Raw genomic sequence first — 16,992 nt, 5'->3', positions numbered from 1 at the left:
GTGTGGAAGGAAGCAGGAGACGTAGGCTGAAGCCAGACTACATTAGGAATAACCCTTAATTTTATCATTCCCCAGACAAACGGGCTGTGGATCTCACATCCCAAATACGGTCTGTCTCAAATCATCCTCTTTTCCCCATTTCTACACTACGTGCCATGGTCTCTCTCCTGGATGCTGAACTATCTCTGTAACGGTCTCCTCACTGCCACCCCCAGCCCCCATAAGATTCGCCATGCTCAAGCCAGAGGCATCGTTTTAAACACGCAGACTTGCTGTCACTGCCTCTGCTTAGAATCTCCCACTCTCCACTGCACTCGGATAAGTCCAAATTCCTCTTGAGACTAAAAACCAAGCCTGAGACTTCTATGGGTAAAAACAGAATGTGCGGCAACCTAACCAACCAGCAAAAAGACCAAGAAAACAAGGAAATGTAAACTTGGGGACACAAAACATGTGCCATGCAGATAACAGATAAAGAGTTAAAGTTACAAGCTCTTACAAACTGGCAATAAAATGAGAGCGGCCTTGAAGAAAAATGTACAAACGACATTACCAGGAAATTCTCAGAGTGGATTTAAATACCTTACAAAAAAATATGGCAAGACGCTCAAATACACTAGCAATGAAAATTAAAGTTAATAATCAAGTATTGTCGTCCACCCATAAACTCAGTAAATTTAAAGTTTAAAATCAGTGTGTCCCGAGCTCTGGTGAGCTCCTTCCTGGGAGTCTGTCCAATGGAAATAAAAGTGCTGGTGTGGAGGGATACACACACACGGATCTGGCAGCATTATCTGTCGTGGCAGAAAAAGGAAACAAGGTGAATGACTTAGGAGGAGGACGGCTAATAAATCATGGTGCCATCACCACACAGACACATTAAAGACAAGGGATGAGAACTCCATCGGGGAACCTGAGGTGGTCTTCATCAAACACTGGCGGAGCAAAGCAAAATGCAGGACGAGGAGAGGGCCCATCATTAGCTTCCCAGTCAGTGAGCTTCACTTTCCTCAGAATGTGTCCTGAGAATGACGCTCGCAGTCAGGGGGTTTTATGGAGACTGCGATGGCCCCAAACATCACGGTTTCTCAAAGCCTTAACCCACTTTCTAGGAATGTCTGGATACATCCTCACAGAAGTAGCGAGAGGGGTGGGTGGACAGGAGACCAAGAAGGTAACAAAGAAGCCACTGCTGCAGCCTTGGTAAAGGTCTGTCGACACCAGGCCCGCGAGAGTGTCAGTTAAAATCCCACCTTGGCAAAGGCGTCCCTTCCATAGCTAGCTTCTTGCTCCGTGTGCTGCTTGTCGATGATGTCGCGACCTGTGGCCACCGTCCGGTAGAGAAGGGCTTTCTCAACCATGTCCGTCTTGGTGGAGAGCAATTCTGCTATGATAGAGACAACCTTGCCATTGTCAATGAGAGGCGTGTCACCGTCCACCACGAATTTTAAATTTCCCTAAAGCAGGGTGAAGAAAAACAAGACACACCATTTCCAGCCAGATTCTGAAACATTACATCCGGGACATATTTGCCAACTTAAGATAAAATTCAACGTGACCTTGTTTGTAGCACAGATTTCCTACACACATCACGTTTATATAAAAATCTAGTGCACTGTCCATCTCTCTTCTCCAGACCCACCTATCTTTTCATCTGCAGTGTTTGTTTCTGATGGACAGAGGTTTTACATTTTTATGTAGTCACATCTATGAATCTCTTGCTTTACGGTTTCCCTTACTCTGTGTCATACTTAAACCATTCCCACTCCAAAGATTTTATGTATATTTAATATTTTCTTCTAATACACCGTTTTCCCCCTTACGGTTAAGCTTCTAACTCACTTAGCATTTATGTCGCTGTGTAGTGCAAAGAATCTTAACGTTATTTTTTCAGAAGGTTAGTTAGTTGCTCCAATATTATTTATTGAACGGTCAAACTTTTTCTCCTGATTTAAAATGTCACCTGTAGTATATATTAAATTCCCCCCCCTTCCAGGTTTGTGAGTCCGTCTATATTTTATTTATTCAATAAGCAATAAATATTTACTAACCACCTACCAACTGTCCGGCACATGAACCAATCTGTTGATTAATCTGATGATATATTTGTGCAACAAGTTGTAAAGCACTGTCACTTTTACTATCGTTTTAAATCTGGTAGAATTTGTCACGTCCCCTCTCCCCCCCCCCCCCTTCCCTACTACTCTTCTTTAGTACATTTATTTGATCTTCTTACATGTTCATTGTTCCGGGTAAATTCTAGAGTCGTTGTGTCAACTTAAAAATGAAATTCCTGTTTGGCTTCTGAAGGATAATGTTGCACCTTATTTATAAACTGACTGAAAGAATGGGACGATTAATAATGTTAAAGTTTTCCTAGTTAGGGACATTTCTTTAAGAGAACAGTTATATTACCCTACAATACTTTTTATATAGGTCCCGCACATTTCACTAGAAGTTAAATCTTGCCATGTTAAAGTAAAAGGTGACTTTTATTCCAGATTTGAACTCATGTTGTCCCTCATTTTTTCTCAGGTTCCACGTTCATTATGTTTTCAACATCTATAATTACACAAATGGTAACAAAAGACATCTGACAAGCAGACCCCCGTGTCCTCTGAGTTTGCCGTGGTATCGGAGAAAATGACTGACCTGTGAGCTGGCCAACCCGGTCTGCAGTGTCGGCCACCGTGACCTGGCTATGCCTTTGACCCAGTCATGCCACCCTGTTAGGGCTCACTTCCCAACGTGAAAAGTGAGATGGTCAAAATTCCAGTGCTGATAATTGATGATTCTACGTCTCAAGTGCTTTTAGAAATTTATTCTGTTCAGAAGTGTTTAGCTTATACCACTGGTAGTCACGTGGTTACTGAATACGTGAATCCTCGGAATTAAACGCTTGAAAATCTGATGTACCAGTAAGACAACTAACTACAGCTAAGTTTTAAAACCTATAGTGCTTAGAAAATCCTTCATAATGTGATAAAATGATGGAGAGAACCACAGATACAGCAATTTCTTCAAAACGGAGAGAAATTTTCTTCATGTAAATTACTTTTGAAAGCTACAGGGGAAATGCAAAGTCTCCTGAAAAAGCCTCCTGTCTCCACAGGGAAGCAACATATTCTGAAAGGCATCCCTACTCACCAGGTGAAGAATAGCAGCCAAAATTTTATACACCGTTTGAATCTCCTCAGGTTTGAAGCCAATTACTTTCATGGCTTCAGCTACTACTTTGAATTCTGCAGCATCGTTGATGGAAGACTGCGAATGAAAACGGAGAACTTAAGTCACCAACATTTCAGACGAACATGAACATCTACCAATTACGAGACTACGTTCAAGTTTAGCCAAGGTCTTGAGGCTGTTGTAGCAATTCACCAAGTACCTCAAGAAAATGAAAATTATTTCAGGGGCAGAAACATCACTCAGCACACGCAATGTCCATCTGTGTGCGAGATGGCCACCATCAGGCAAAATAAGCATCACATACTTGTCTGGAACCTTCAGTGAGGGAGCAAGTCCTGAGCTGCCTCACAGAAGCTGACTGCCACTCGGTCACAAGTGAAGAAAACATGAGACGTGGAATCACAAATGGAAATACCAGCTGTGGGAGCCTCTGAGACACACATCTGGCTGTTGTTGCCGGTGGCTTTTTCCCCCTAGAATTAGCCTTTTTGTACAGGCTGGGAATAACACTCTGTCTCTTGAACAGTCAGGCTTTTTATTTCACAGGTGGGGAAAAGCAGGCCCCCCCAAAGCAAACCGGCCTGCCTCAATCGTTCAGCCGGCTATTGAATATTCTGGGATCACAACCACTTTTCACAAGCATGCAGCGCATCAGATCTACCTGATTTGGGGGTTGCTATAGACTGGATGTTTGTATCCCTCCAAACTTCCTATGCTGAAATCCTGACCCCCCCCCCCCCCCCCCGCCCTCCCAAAGGTGATGGAATTAGGAAGTAGAACCTTTGGGAGGTAATTAGGTAACAAGGGTGGAGCCCTCAAGAAGTGGGATCGGTGCCATTACAAGAGGCCTCAGAGATTCCTCATCCCTTCCGCCCTGTGAGGACACAGAGAAGGCTCCATCTATAAACCAGGAAGGAGGCCCTCACCAAATCCGCAGGTGCCTTTATCTTGGACTTCCCAGCCTCTAGAACAGTGAGAAATAAAGTTGTATAAAAGCTACACAACTTTTGGCACTTTTGTTGTAGCAGCCCAATCAGAGTAAGACAGGGGTTCAAAGACAAATCACCAGCCTCGAGGAGCTGCAGCCATCAGGCTGGAAATACAAACACGTCTACAGAAATTCACAGTGAAGTGATGGTCAGCTGTCCATCTCCAAAGTCTTCCCAAAGCAGCAGCTCCAGAGGGCCTGAGCCCGACTGGTCCTCTCCTGGGTGAATTTCTCCTCTGGCTGGGACATCAAGGAGCTGGCCTAATGCTCATCTCGTGAGGAGGGACACGGGAAGGGGTCTCTGAGTACATGTTCCTCTAGGACCCAGGATGCAGCCAGGCAAGTTCCTCCACCTCCTGGTTCTCTGACCTTGGGCAAGATACTCAACTTCATCTAGTCTCAATTTCCTCATGGGTGAAATGGGCATAATAACCCGTTTCTCACAGGGTTGCCGTGAGAACCGAATGAGAATTACGTGAGATGCCTCCTTAGTTGCTAGCACATAAAAAGCCCTTGACAAGTATCAGATATTAGTATTATTAGAAGCTGCAACTGTGCTGGAATTGCATAGAAACTAGGGGGAAAAAATGTCCTACTTGGGGAAGTGTGGGCTGCTAGAACCCTGGTCTGTTCACCTCTCTCCAAGTGCACGTGTCCTTCAGGACTGGTGCTCCCCCAGCCTCCAGGGGTAAATCTTCACTGGTGTAAACTAATCACAGTGATCCTATTCCTCTGACCAGGTGACTGCTCAGCCATGGGCCTGTGATGCTATTCTGGTCAGTAAGAAAGACATGAGGTTTCCCTAGCTAAAACGGGACATAAGCCAGGAACGCTTCCTCTGCCTGTGACTCCTGGAACTGCTGCTGCCACTTTGGGACCGTGAGGAAGATCAGCCTAAGCACACAAAACAAATCCAGTGAAGTGGAGGAGTTTTAAGGTGAAGAAACAAACAACCAAAACAAACAAACCAACTCCGGAACTGTCACATCTCAGGGTTTCTTGTTATGTGAGATAATGAAGTTCCTTATTGTTTTTGGAGACTTTTAATTGAGTTTTATCTTCCCTTTAACCCAAAGTATCTTCAATATACATGATTCCTATATTTTAGGGTAGTTAAGTAAAATTGTGACACAGAGTATAATACTTTATAGTTACTAAAATCATGCTATTAACTTATATTTGTTAATGGGAAGATATTAATGATTATGATTTAATAAAAGCAAGCTTATTTAATCAGAGTTTATTGCATGATTCCATTCATAAATATATATACACAGGGGTGCCCAGGTGGCTGGGTCAGTGAAGCATGTGACTCTTGTTCTCGGGGTGATGATTTCAAGCCCATGTTGGATGTAAGGATTACTTAAAAATAAAATCTTTAGAAAAAGAAGAGAAAAGAAAGGAAAAGAATATACATAAACCATTATCAATAACTATCTCTGGATGGTAAGCTTTAGTTATTATTTAGTTTAGTTATTATTTATTTTTATTTTCTGCCGGTGCTTCGTGTTTTAGGTTTTGACTATGATCACACATTATGTTTTTGTTTCTGTTAGGATGAAAAAGGAAGGCAGAGAAAAGAGGAGTGGGAAACTCTTGGAAAAGGGAACCCAAGCTACATTTAGCTTAGAGCAAAGGCTTTCTGTGGGGGTGCCACATGACCGGGTCCAAAGTAATTTGGTCAATAAGACAATTTGATTAAAGAGGAACATTTCTGGTCACTGGCTTTTTCCTTTTTTTAATGTTTATTTATTTTGAGAAAGAAAGAGCACAAGTGGGGGAGGGGCAGAGAGACAATCCCAAGCAGGCTCTGAGCTGTCAGCACAGAGCCCCATACGGGGCTCAAACTCAGGAACCACGAGACCATGACCTGAGCTGAAACCAAGAGTTGGACGTGTAATCGACTGAAACCCCAGGAGCCCCTCTGGTCGTGGGCTTTTTAAGTGCCGGTTTCATAATCCCCTTCTGGTCTTTGAGGGCCGCTCACCTACTCTCAGAAAGCTCAAAGCTCGAATGTTGCCCTCTATTGTCTTGTTTTCAATTAACTTTCACCCAAACATCCTGCTCTGAGATGACTGTAAAAGCAAACAAAACAAAACAACTAGGCAACTTGAATGTCAAACAATGGAAAATTAATCGTGAAAGTCTAAATATCATTTCTTTCCATGCATGGCAATAAAAATATGGCTAAATCAGCAATGCAGGTATAATTTGCTTCAGATGAATAATAATAAGAAAAAAAACAAAACCAAACACCTCCCACACCTTGGATCCTTTACTTTCATAAATTCTTTTATTTTTCCTCTGACTACAAAAGCAATGTATTTTTTATTATAGAAGAAATTTAAGATATGAAAGAGTACAAGAACATGTACCTGTAACCTCATCCAACCTGAATCAGTAATTAAAACCTTGGTCTATTTCCCTCCATAGCTTACTTTATGTATTTATACACCTTTCCCCTAACAAAACAGGATAATATTGTAATTACCATTTTATAACCCACCATCAACAAACCGCTATGTTATTAGGATTAGTTGTAAAGTGACCGGCAGGAAACTAATTAGAAATAAAAAAGGAGAAAAGCATCTGATATGTGAGTGCAAAGGACCCGCATGCAAATGAAGAGGAAAAAAGTGGAAAATTTTGGAGGCTGAATAGAAACGTTCCAGGGGTCACAAAACTATGTATACGTTAAAGTCAATACTTGAAATAATAGTGAATGGAGATCTTTGATTCTCATTTTCAACCAAAGTGCTTTTAACGTTCCTTCTGTCTTCCCAACTCGCCTGTGGCCAAATCATACGGTATCTTCTTCTGAGGTGGATTTCCTTGTCCTATCAATCTTTTTATAGTGTCAAAAGGAATAGGGTTAAAAGTTCAAAGAAAATACAAGATCACAAGACAGAAACTTCTTTCCCATCAGATGGTGATGAAATACAGAAATGGTTGTTGAGTGAAGTTGCTGACCAACAATGTAGTGAATCTCTGTCCGCGAGAATTTAAAAACCAGAAGAAGAAAAGAGTCACTCATTTGCTTAAAGGCATCAGGCTGGACTAGACTTTTACTTAATGTCCCCTCTGATTCTTTGATTCTACAACTCAGAGAAGAAGCCCTTACCTTTAACTGAGCTCCTACGCGGATATAGTTGTAAGATGACAGGGATTTCTGGAGATGTAGAGAGCGTAGTATCTGATCTGAACCTCCTTGGAGTAGCTGAAAAAATATTTAATTAGAAATAAATTGGTAAGATACTCACACAACCAATTACAGCAAACATTCTGACAATGGTAATCTTGTTTTTGCTATGGTCATTTGTCAAACAGGTGCCTGTGGGTTGTGATGGACACTTGCTAAACAGCCTCATTATCTAGACAGGATCGGGTTGCGTTTCAGAATTCAGAAAAAGTCAATATTGCCACAGAAGTAAGAGGCATCAGCAGAGAGTCACATGCTGAACCACACTGGAAACACACAGCCTCTCCTCATCAATCTCTGTATCCAAGGCAGGAGCACCACCGGATAAATAACCATGGCTGCAGTGTTGAACAAAGACCAATTTTAACACTTTCATCCAGTGGGAAAAATACTGGGGAGAAGTTATGGGTTCTAGAAATAAAAAGAACTCTTCTACATTTGTTAGAAAAATAGTTGAATGAAAACATGGTGAATCGTCAACAAAAACACAAGCACAATATGGGTAGCTTTTCTATATAGAACATGCCTTTGGAAGGCAGCATGTTTAAACTCTCTACACTACACTGTATGCTTTGTTTTACTTAAAAGGTATAATTATCAGATTTTGAAAAGTGATCTTTTAAACTAAATACACCAGAATTTGTACATACGAACGAGCACCCTTAAAGCAGTTCCCTAGAAGAAACTGAACTCCGCTGAATTGTATTCAACTTCAACTGTCACCGCTCAATTACCTGCAGCGACAGTTTCCACAGGGAAATCAATCTTACTGATTTATAGTTTCTCTTTGTACAAATCCCAAACAGCACTGCTTCATTGGATCACCCGCTTTATTTATTAGCACTGGTTTATATTACTTTTGGCTTTAAAAATTGTAATAATGTATCATACTTGTTCTCTGAACATGAAGACTTGCTAACAGAAAGGCTATTTTAAAAGATCTTGCCTTAAACCCTAAAAGCATTCTCAAAAGACGTATTAGATTTTTTTCCTAAGCAACCACAGCTTTGATGGGATAAAGAAGACAATCCTCCCTTGTGTTCATAATCATTTTAAGTAATCATCTTGCTTTATAGCCTCCATGAGCAAAATAAAACTGAAGTTGTATTGCTATCCGTGGGGCTCCCAAATATGGGAACAACAGCTTCTATCAAAAATAAAACACAATTAATTTAACATATTCAGAACTTACCACTTCAAAAGCCTTTATAGATATTAAACTATTCTCTACATTGCAAAGAAATGTGATGCTCAACCAAGGTAGTCAGTCATGTGACTAGTTCTTTATAACGATCACGCTCATCACATCTCAGAAGCAGCATATGGGTTGGGGGGGGTGGGGTGCACGTGTGCACATGTGTAATGTGTTGTGGGCCAACGGAGGCAATGGAGGCCCAGGACAGGGCAGAGCCCGGATATAGAATATTCATCCTTGGTACAACTGGGCAAATGATCGATTACCTGCACAACAGCAAATACTAACCTGATAGAAAGAATGAAAGCTTCTTTCTCCTGGCTGTTGCACAATCACTCGAGACTAAAAAACACCACATGAAATCGTTAATCTGAGAACGCACCTCAAGAACAAAAAGCCACAATTCTCAGGAAATCGTATACCAACAGTGCATTTAAATGTCCTAACAGACCCCATGGATTACCCACCTAAAACTAGGCCTCCTCTGTGCAATTTTTAATATTCTTTTTACTGCTTAAAACAGAGTTCCCTAAACTTTCTGAAAATGAAACTTTTTTTTTTTTTAACCTGGAGCCTAAAGATGGAATTTTTGGGGGAAGGAGGATTGGAAGTGGGGAAAACAGGAAGGAATGTTTAGGGAGTAATATTCACAACACTGCCTTCCCCCAGGGTCTGGCAGGCATTTCAGAGCAATGCCTTATATCCTGTAGGAAAATCAGTTGAGCAAGATCAGTCTGTAAAGGCCCCTGCCTTAGATGGCTCCCAAAAGGCTGCTCTGAGAGGGCTCAAAATGTATGTTCATTCAAAGGGGTCCTTTTGATTGACTAGGTACATAAAGTGAAGCCCTAAAACATTTTGGAAAAAGACTGATAATACCTGGGATTTCCAGTCCTTTTGTAACTGACACTGACAAAAACACTTACTTCCTTACCAGTCTGACTTCAACTTAACAAAAAAAAATAGATTATATTGGGGCACCTAGGTGGCTCAGTTGGCTGAATGTCTGACTCTTGATTTTGGCTCAGGTTGTGATCTCACACTCGTGGAACTGAGTCTCGGGTCGGGCTTCATGCTGAGTGTGGAGCCTGCTTGGGATTCTCTCTCTTCGCCAACCCCCCCCCCCTGCTGTATCTTTCAAAATAAATAAATAAACTTAAAAATTTGATTATACTGCATTACACTGCCATAAAGGATGTTACGAATAGAAACCAGAAGAAAATGAGATTCAAATTAATATAGATGGGAATATCAAATCAATATGTTGTATACCTTAAACATACACAATGTGAAAGGTCAATTATATCTCAGTTATAAAAGATTGTTGTACGGGCATGATTCTGTGAGAAGAGTGTAATTTCAGAAACTGGACCCACTAAGCTGTCCTGTGGTGCACTAAGGAAAACAATAAGATGACACATGGGAGATGGTTGTGTCACCAGAGTGGAAATGATTAGTCCTGGCTTGGTCTTTGGCCAGACCTCACCCGGAGGGTGGCACATACTCGAATGCCACTCCCGCCCCCACCACAAACGCCCCTAAATCCTTATCTACAAAGCTCGAGCCTTTCCCAACCTGATATCCTAAGAACTAATAAGAACACAAAAGGAGAATATCTTGTCATGAAAGCTGACTGAGAAGCACGAAGGGAGGCAGAGTAGGATTAAAAGCTACTTTGAAGTCATTCTAGAAATTCTATAAGCACTATTAGGTTTAAACAAAATTCAGCACCCGAAAACATTACCCTCAGACGTTAAACACATTTTACCTTCTCCAATAAGTAGTTATTGATATGTCCACCAATAGGATCCCCCTTGAAATCAAAGTTGATATCCATGTATTTTCCAAACCTGCTTGAGTTGTCGTTACGGTTGGTTTTGGCATTTCCAAAAGCTTCCAAGACGCAGTTGGACTTGAGCAACATATTCTTCACTCTTGAACACAGATAAATGAGAGTCCTTATAGAGAGTTTTCCAGGCCGAGCCTTTTAGAAAACTAGATTTTGTTAAAGCACATCCAAAGGTTCATACGAAGATGCTGACAGCAGCGTTATTAGCGACAGTAAAACAAACCGGTCAACCCTAACTGCCCACCAACAGGGTTGGGTAAAAGTAACTGTTTTCGTACTACAGTGTGAACTGATGGAGACAGATGTCCACAGAACATGTTAATGAAGGAGAAATTAAGTTGCAAAATAATATGTGTGGCAGGGACTGTGCGTGTGTATGCGTGAGTGTATGTGTATATGCACATACGTTAGTCGATGCTTAAAGGCTGGAGGGAAGAGTACACTTCACTATAGTTTCCTAGGTTGACAGGGGAGGAGTTTACAGAGTGGGATTTCAGGGACCTTCCACCTGGGACAAAAGACTATAATTTTTAGTTTAAGTGAACATGTTTTATTTGTATAAAGAAAAATCTTTAAAAAAAGATATGTTCTCAAGAGAAAGAATGGGTGACACAGAAAATGATACAATTTTTAAAAGTACTTGTTTGTAAAGCCTAAAACACTGAAATTTATTGCATTTAGTTATACATTATAAAGACAGTCTTTATTAGTTTAGAAATCGCTCATTTTGTTTGAATGAAATCTCTCCATTGTATCAGTTACTTAATTCATTCTTTATTCAATGAATGCTAACTTTCTAGGGAGCAGTGTCTCCCAGTGGATACTTTTTAACTTCATGCTAGACCTTAAGTCTTTGTTTTTATTTCACTGACAGAATTCCTCTTGTACCCGCACACAAGCATGCCTGCTATAGAAATAACTGTGGCCGCTGAAATAACCGAATGCAGCCAACCCACTACCGCCTTAAGTGACCCCACAACCTCCTCTCTCTCTCTCTCTCTCTCTCTCTCCACACACACACACACACACACACACACACACACACACACACCACAACACACAGAAGTATACGTTTAAAATGTGGGGAGGGGCGATTCCACACTTATGGTAAACAAAGGCAACTATCTTTGTGTTTGTTAGAGACAGAGGATCCAAAGCAGGCTCTGCTGACCGTACAGAGCCCAATGTGGGGTTTGAACTCACAAACGTTGAGATCATGACCAACTGAGCTACCCAGGAGCCCCAAGGCAATTATCTTTAAAACTCTGGTGAGATATGCTCATGAAAGACTAGTAAATCTACAAAGGCCTTACTCTACTATACCAACTGAGTTTAAAAACAAAATGAAGTTAGTTCTCAGCCAGTCATTCTCCTGAGCTGCCACAGAAATTAAGATAACTTACATTCTTATCCTTGTTATAGGAGATTGCAAAGTCCGAATGATAAGTGGGATGTGTCACAATTAAGAAAAATGTCTCCTTGGGGCGCTTGGGTGGCTCAGTGGGTTAAATGTCCAACTTCAGCTCAGGCCATGATCTCACGGTTCGTGAGTTCGAACCCACAGTTCATGGGTTCATGGACTCTATGCTGACAGCATGGAGCCTGACCGGAATTCTCTCTCTCCCTCTCTCTCTGCCCTTTCCCCATTTGCACTCTTTCTCAAAAATAAACATAAAAAAAAAAAAAAGAAAAGAAAAGAAAAGAAAAATGGGGCGCCTGGGTGGCTCAGTCAGTTAGGCATCCAACTTTAGCTCAGGTCATGATCTCAGGGTTTACAAGTTCGAGCCCTGCATCGGGGTCTCTGACAGCTCAGAGCCTGGAGCCTGCTTCGGATTCTGTGTCTCCCTCTCTCTCTGCCCCTCCTCCACTCGTGCTCTGTCTCTGTCTCTCTCAAAAATAAATAAATGTTTAAAAAAAAGAAAAGAAAGAAAATGAAGCTCCGATCAGCATGTCTCCCCATTTTTATTCCGCCCTTACCTTTCAACCTCTGCTCTCTGACTGGGGTTGGTGATGGCCGCGATGTACTGCATAATGTACTTACTGGCTTCAGTCTTACCAGCTCCACTCTCCCCTGGGGGAAAAATTGTGCAAGGCTTAACACTGTAACTTAAACCAAGAGGAAGCTAGTTTTACTAGAATAATTGCAAATTCTGATGTTAGTTACTTAAAATTCTTTACGTTTCATTGTTTGCTTTTATGAGTTATTTCCTCCTATCTTGATATGGTATGGGTTCTAACAGATCTGAAAATGTTGGAAAAAAAAGTAAAACTACTATAGAAGTAAAATAACAAGTAGATTACCAATTAAGATTTAGCACAAAAATATCAAGAGATAAACTGTGATAAACAAATTCCTTAGACCAAAGTCTTTGTACTCGGCTGTGACTCTTGAGTATAGCAGAAAAGCAACAAGCTAGTGCCTCAAACAGTGGCCATGGCTAAATTCATAAAACCTTATTCTCTATAGCACATTTCTTTTAATCTTCATGAGGATGAAATAATTCCTCCAGAAAATTAAAGTTAGAGTAATTTTGGTGAAAACAAAGCAAAACAAAACAGCAGGCTCCAGACACGGTGTCACAGAGAGAGCATGACAGCTGGTATAATGTGGGAAGAAGGGATCAATTTAGAATGAGCTACCCAATTGTTAAATGTACATGCCTCCTGACTCAAGAATTCCACCTGTAGAAATTTATACTACAGAAATACTAAAAATATGAATATAATCGAATAATAATAATAATAATAATAATCTTCAAAGGTTTAAGGAGTGTTTCTGCAGACTATACTATGTGTCACAGCTGAAGTCTGAAAATAAAATGCCTGTCAGTAGAGGACCAGGCAAATAAATGATTCAACTATTCAATGGAATCCTGCACAACTGTTGAGAACCCCCTGCTTCCGTAGAGGTATGCTAAGGAAAAGTGCCCACTCTGTGTTGTTAAATGGAAAAACACATGTAATAGCGTTTATAATGTAATTCTGTAATATGTTTATAATACAATTTCATATGCATGTGTGACTCTATGTATAATATACAGAAAAAATGTATAAAAGGACCAACACTAAATTCACAGCTGTTACTGCTGAAGTTTTGGGGGTAACAGGTTATTCAGAGGGAAGGGGCTTTTGCTCTTAAACACTTACATGATTGTTTGCTCCCTTCTTTCTTTTATAATCAGGCAATATTGCTTTCATCATTTGATACAACATAGTCCTAGGATATAATTCTCCAACATTAAGTTACATAGCTCCTCTGACCCTTAATATTCTCATCTATGAAGTAGAAACACAACTGTCCTGCCACCCAACAGTTTTGATAACCAAAATGGAATAAAGATCAAAAAAGTAGTTTTAAAAGTATAAAGCCCCTAATGCAGATGTGAGGTATTATTAGCACCAAAATAAATTCCCACAGTTTGGGAGAGGCCATCCTGGGTCAGCGGGCAGATACTTTCCCTGTCCTCAATTCACTACACAAGATTCCTCGAAGAGCTCAGCTTTACTCAGAGGGGTTAGCTCCAGCTCTCGGGCACACAGAGTCTATCACCTGTCTCTCTGCTCTTCAGGCTTTAGAGCTCCAGCCTCTGGATCTGAGAGCCCATCCCTGGTCCCCATGCCTGTATGGTCCCTTTCACCAATCCGACTTTGAGTTCATTCTTCATTTTTGGTAACTCAGGATTTCATTTTCTTGGTTTCATTCTGCTATTATTTAAAATGACTTTTCGTTAACATTTTATCCAGTACTTTTATGTCTTTGAGGTGAGAGGAAGAATCTTGCATGTTGGCTCAGTCTACAAAATTGACCAGAAGCCCATCCACACGTAACGTGTATTTGCAAATGAACCGAGACTACACTTTGGTCAGAAAGGATTTCTTGGTTAATGCTCACTGTACTTTTTTTTTTCTCCGGTAAAATTGCTTACCTTTCTAACTTCAAAAAAGATCTATTCAACAGTTTGGATCCTTGACTACCTACTAAGTTAAATGGATTTTGACCCTGAAAGTACAGGGGATCCCCTCTGAATACCTGATATCACAATACAAGTGTCTTTTGAGCGCCTCTTCATAGCTTTGTAAGCAGCATCAGCAATTGCAAAAAGATGAGGCGGTCTCTCGTACAGCTCACGTCCTTTATATTGCTCAATCGTGTCTCTCCCATAGATGTTCAGCAACTTGTAAGGATTCACAGAAACAACGACTTCTCCAATGAATGTGTAGATACGCCCTTTTTCAAATCTGCACAGGACCGAAAGAGATGGAAAAAGGAACAGCTATGGTTACAAAGAAACACTGTCTTTCCGAAGAGCCTCATTTCCAAGAAAATCCAAATATCCCGGGAATGGTTTCTGAACTGACATTTCGTTAATTCCGAATTTAATTTTAGAGACAATGCTTAGGTTGTGCCCCTTCAGATGTTGCTGGCAGAAAAGACCAGTAGGAGTTAAAAGCCAGGAAAGAAGAAAGAATTTAATTTTTTGTGGGCTGGATAGTTCCTATTTCTGAAATATGAAAGGATAAGTAGGTGCTACTAAGAACTCTAGTAAAAGGAGAAACAGAAGATAAAGCAGGTCTTGGAATCTACTTAGCCAGATTTTCAATTATAAAGAAAACTGTCCAAATACATTTCTTTTTTTTTCCCTCTTGAATCTGCACTAAAATGTCAGTAAAGGAATAAGAACACTAAAATTCATAACACAGAGAGTCATAGAGGAGACGCTTCTGGCATACATCAAATTCATTGTTAAAAATTTTAAAAAAAGTTTTTTTAATGTTTATTTTTGAGAGAGAAAGAGACAGAGTGCAAGCAGGGGAGGGGCAGAGAGAGAGGGAGACACAGAATCCGAAGCAGCATCCAGGCTCCAAGCTGTTAGCACAGAGCCCAACGCGGGGCTTGAACCCATGAACCGTGAGATCATGACCTGAGCCGAAGTCGGATGCCCAACTGACTAAGCCACCCAGGTGCCCCTCAAATTCATTGTTTTAAATGATGGCCTAAAATTCCATGGTATAGATTATCATTCTCTAGTCGATCATTCCCCTTGCTTCCTGCTATTATGAATAATACTGTAGGAAATACTCCTGACACATAATCTTACAACTCAGTGCTTTTATTTCTGTGAGACAGCTGGTTGAAAGGTATGTGTATTTTTTTATAAAGTATTTCTAACAGGATCCCACCTTTTTACCATAAAATTCTGGAATGCTGCCCATTATGTGATTTGTATGTATCACCGTACATAGATATATTTGATAAGTGATTACACGAGCATGGAAAAATATGGAAGACTACGTGTTCTGTTTCACATACCTTTTCTACATATAACAGGGTGATGAGGAGGGAGGCTGTGTGGGTGGATGGAAGGAAGCTTTAGGAACAAAGGGGAAAAAGTAAAAAAAAAAACCCTGGCATATACAGTATGACTCAACTGCACAAAATCATGTGTCTATATTTACCAAGAAAAAATTTAATATAAAACTTAGAAAACCCATATATAGTCACGGTTTATACATTACTCACACATATAAACACACATGAACCAGAGCTAGGCCAACACCCAAATGGACATTTCTATACAAGTTGTTGCTAACACACTCCACCTGCCGAGAGGCACAGGAAGGACACAGAGCTCCCATCCAAGAAGGAAGGGAGCGCCAAGACGGGCTAAATGCTGGTCCCCGGACAATGACCACATCTCTAAGCGCTCTTGCTCAGGACCAGAGCAGCAGGGAAATAACTAATTCTTTGGGACCACAACGGCAAGGACCTTAAACTTCCTTCACAATGGGATGAAGGCTGTTGGCTATAATTAGGCGTGTAAACAAACAGATGCTGATAATCAACAGTAGATTAAAACCAAGATTTTATTAAATAGCTAATATATATTTAAATAAAAACTATTAATAACCACTTTAAGATTTTCTGTGCATTTTTCTACTGTGGCTTTCCTGTGAAGCCTAACTGTTGGATGCCAAGTTTATATGGTGGTTAGAAGCACAGACTTTGGAGTCCTTTACATCTGGGTCTGAATGCTCACACTGCAAATATGATAGCTGTGCGACCTTGTAAAACCACTTCACCTCCATGTGTTTCACTTGTAAAACAGACAATTACACCGCACTCTCACTCTGGCATTAAGTACTTAAAAAAGGGGGTGGGGTGGGCAATTAATCTATGCTTCCAATTACACTCTGCATGAAAAATATTTTTAATAAATGCTTTTATTTTATTAACGTTTCTACTTAAATCACAATAATCCCTACATGTGAAGAATCAATTCAATAATCATAATCTGATTCCCTGCCTCAGCTGTTAATCAATGAACAACAAGCCACAAGCAAAATGTCCACATAACTCATGTTCAAACACCCCCTAAAAGTAATGAAAGGCTAAGGTTCACTACCTAAGCCTTTCTGGCTTAACCTGAAAATGTACAGGACATTCTCAACAGCTGTCTTCAAGGATGAGAATTAAAAGGACATGATTCTTTAGTTTTAGAAACACTGTCTAAACAGGAAGAAGAAGAAGAAGGGGGAGGGGGAGGGGGGAGGAGGAGGAGGAGGAGGAGGAGGAG

At 40.6% G+C, this 16,992-nt stretch overlaps 1 protein-coding gene across 1 annotated transcript in view; it reads right to left on the bottom strand.

Annotated features, from left to right (window-relative positions):
* MYO1D (myosin ID) overlaps window positions 1–16,992 on the bottom strand; it is a 355,990-nt gene that overhangs the window by 248,499 nt on the left and 90,499 nt on the right. The window contains exons 2-8 of the mRNA XM_049636655.1: window positions 14,448–14,656; window positions 12,395–12,488; window positions 10,337–10,502; window positions 8,860–8,913; window positions 7,299–7,394; window positions 3,148–3,264; window positions 1,254–1,457 (exon numbers count right to left, since the gene is read on the bottom strand). Of these exons, the coding sequence (XP_049492612.1) occupies window positions 1,254–1,457; window positions 3,148–3,264; window positions 7,299–7,394; window positions 8,860–8,913; window positions 10,337–10,502; window positions 12,395–12,488; window positions 14,448–14,656 (940 nt within the window). The remainder of the gene's footprint in view (window positions 1–1,253; window positions 1,458–3,147; window positions 3,265–7,298; window positions 7,395–8,859; window positions 8,914–10,336; window positions 10,503–12,394; window positions 12,489–14,447; window positions 14,657–16,992) is intronic.

The sequence above is a fragment of the Panthera uncia genome, chromosome E1, assembly GCF_023721935.1.
Source record: "Panthera uncia isolate 11264 chromosome E1, Puncia_PCG_1.0, whole genome shotgun sequence".
NCBI lineage: Eukaryota > Metazoa > Chordata > Mammalia > Carnivora > Felidae > Panthera > Panthera uncia.
The sequence above is the reverse complement of the archived record's forward strand: the minus strand, read 5'-3'. Positions and strand labels throughout refer to the sequence as shown.